The 891-nt window shown below is 67.5% G+C and overlaps 1 protein-coding gene across 1 annotated transcript in view; it reads left to right on the top strand.

Moving 5' to 3' along the window:
* The window catches only part of ITGA2B (integrin subunit alpha 2b), a 3,054-nt gene extending 2,197 nt beyond the window's left edge, over positions 1-857 (top strand). Inside the window, exons 8-10 of the mRNA XM_017744744.1 lie at positions 22-164; positions 396-503; positions 579-857. Of these exons, the coding sequence (XP_017600233.1) occupies positions 22-164; positions 396-503; positions 579-857 (530 nt within the window). The remainder of the gene's footprint in view (positions 1-21; positions 165-395; positions 504-578) is intronic.
* The last annotated feature ends 34 nt before the right edge of the window (positions 858-891 follow it).

Raw genomic sequence — 891 nt, 5'->3', positions numbered from 1 at the left:
CCGGGGCTGGGGGCCCCCCAGCACCCCCAGCACCCACCGCTGTCCCTCAGGACTGTGACAATGCCACGTGCGTGGACATCACCTGCCACGTGCCCAGCCTGGGCAAGGACCAGCGGGCACTGGTCAGCGTCCACGCCCTGCTCTGGATGGACACCCTGCAGCAGGTACTGTCCCCTCCTGGGGGCAGAGGGGTTGGGGTGGCACTGTGGCCACAGGGCATCCCTGCCATGGCCCTTCCTGCATGGTGGTCCCCAGAGAGCACCCTGGGGATACCATGTGTGGGGTCATGGGTGCCCTGTTAGCTGCCAGCACCCCTGACGCCAGGTTCCCATGTGTCCCCATGTGTTCCCATGTGTCCCCATGTGTCCCTCGTGTGTCACCTCGTCCGTCCCTAGCGGGAGCACCTCCTGACGCAGTTCTGCATCCAGTCACAAGCGTGGTTCAACACCTCGGCCATGCCCTACCGCGTCCAGCCCCGGGTCCTGCCCACTGGCAAGGCCGAGGTAGGGCTGGCGTGGGTGTGGGGACACAGGGACAGGCCGTGGTGGCAGCGGTGTCACCCACCTGTCCCTCTGCAGACCGACACCCACGTGGTGCGTGCCAGCCCCGGGGGCGAGGGCCCTGTGCCAGTGTGGTGGGTGGTGCTGGGGGTCCTGGCCGGGCTCCTGCTCCTCACCCTCCTCGTCCTCCTCATGTGGAAGGTGAGTGGGCCCAGGGGGACACTGGGGACGCTGGTGACATCCACCATGGTTGTGGGGCCTCACCGACACCAGAGGGACCATGAAACATGGGACATAGTGCTGGGGGCGGGGGATGTGGGGCAGGATGGGGGGACAGCAGCACAGGTGATGCCGTGAGGTCCCAGGCGGGTGACACCGTGGGGTCCCCAGA

The sequence above is a fragment of the Corvus brachyrhynchos genome, unplaced genomic scaffold (assembly GCF_000691975.1).
Source record: "Corvus brachyrhynchos isolate BGI_N302 unplaced genomic scaffold, ASM69197v1 scaffold479, whole genome shotgun sequence".
Lineage (NCBI taxonomy): Eukaryota > Metazoa > Chordata > Aves > Passeriformes > Corvidae > Corvus > Corvus brachyrhynchos.
The sequence above is the reverse complement of the archived record's forward strand: the minus strand, read 5'-3'. Positions and strand labels throughout refer to the sequence as shown.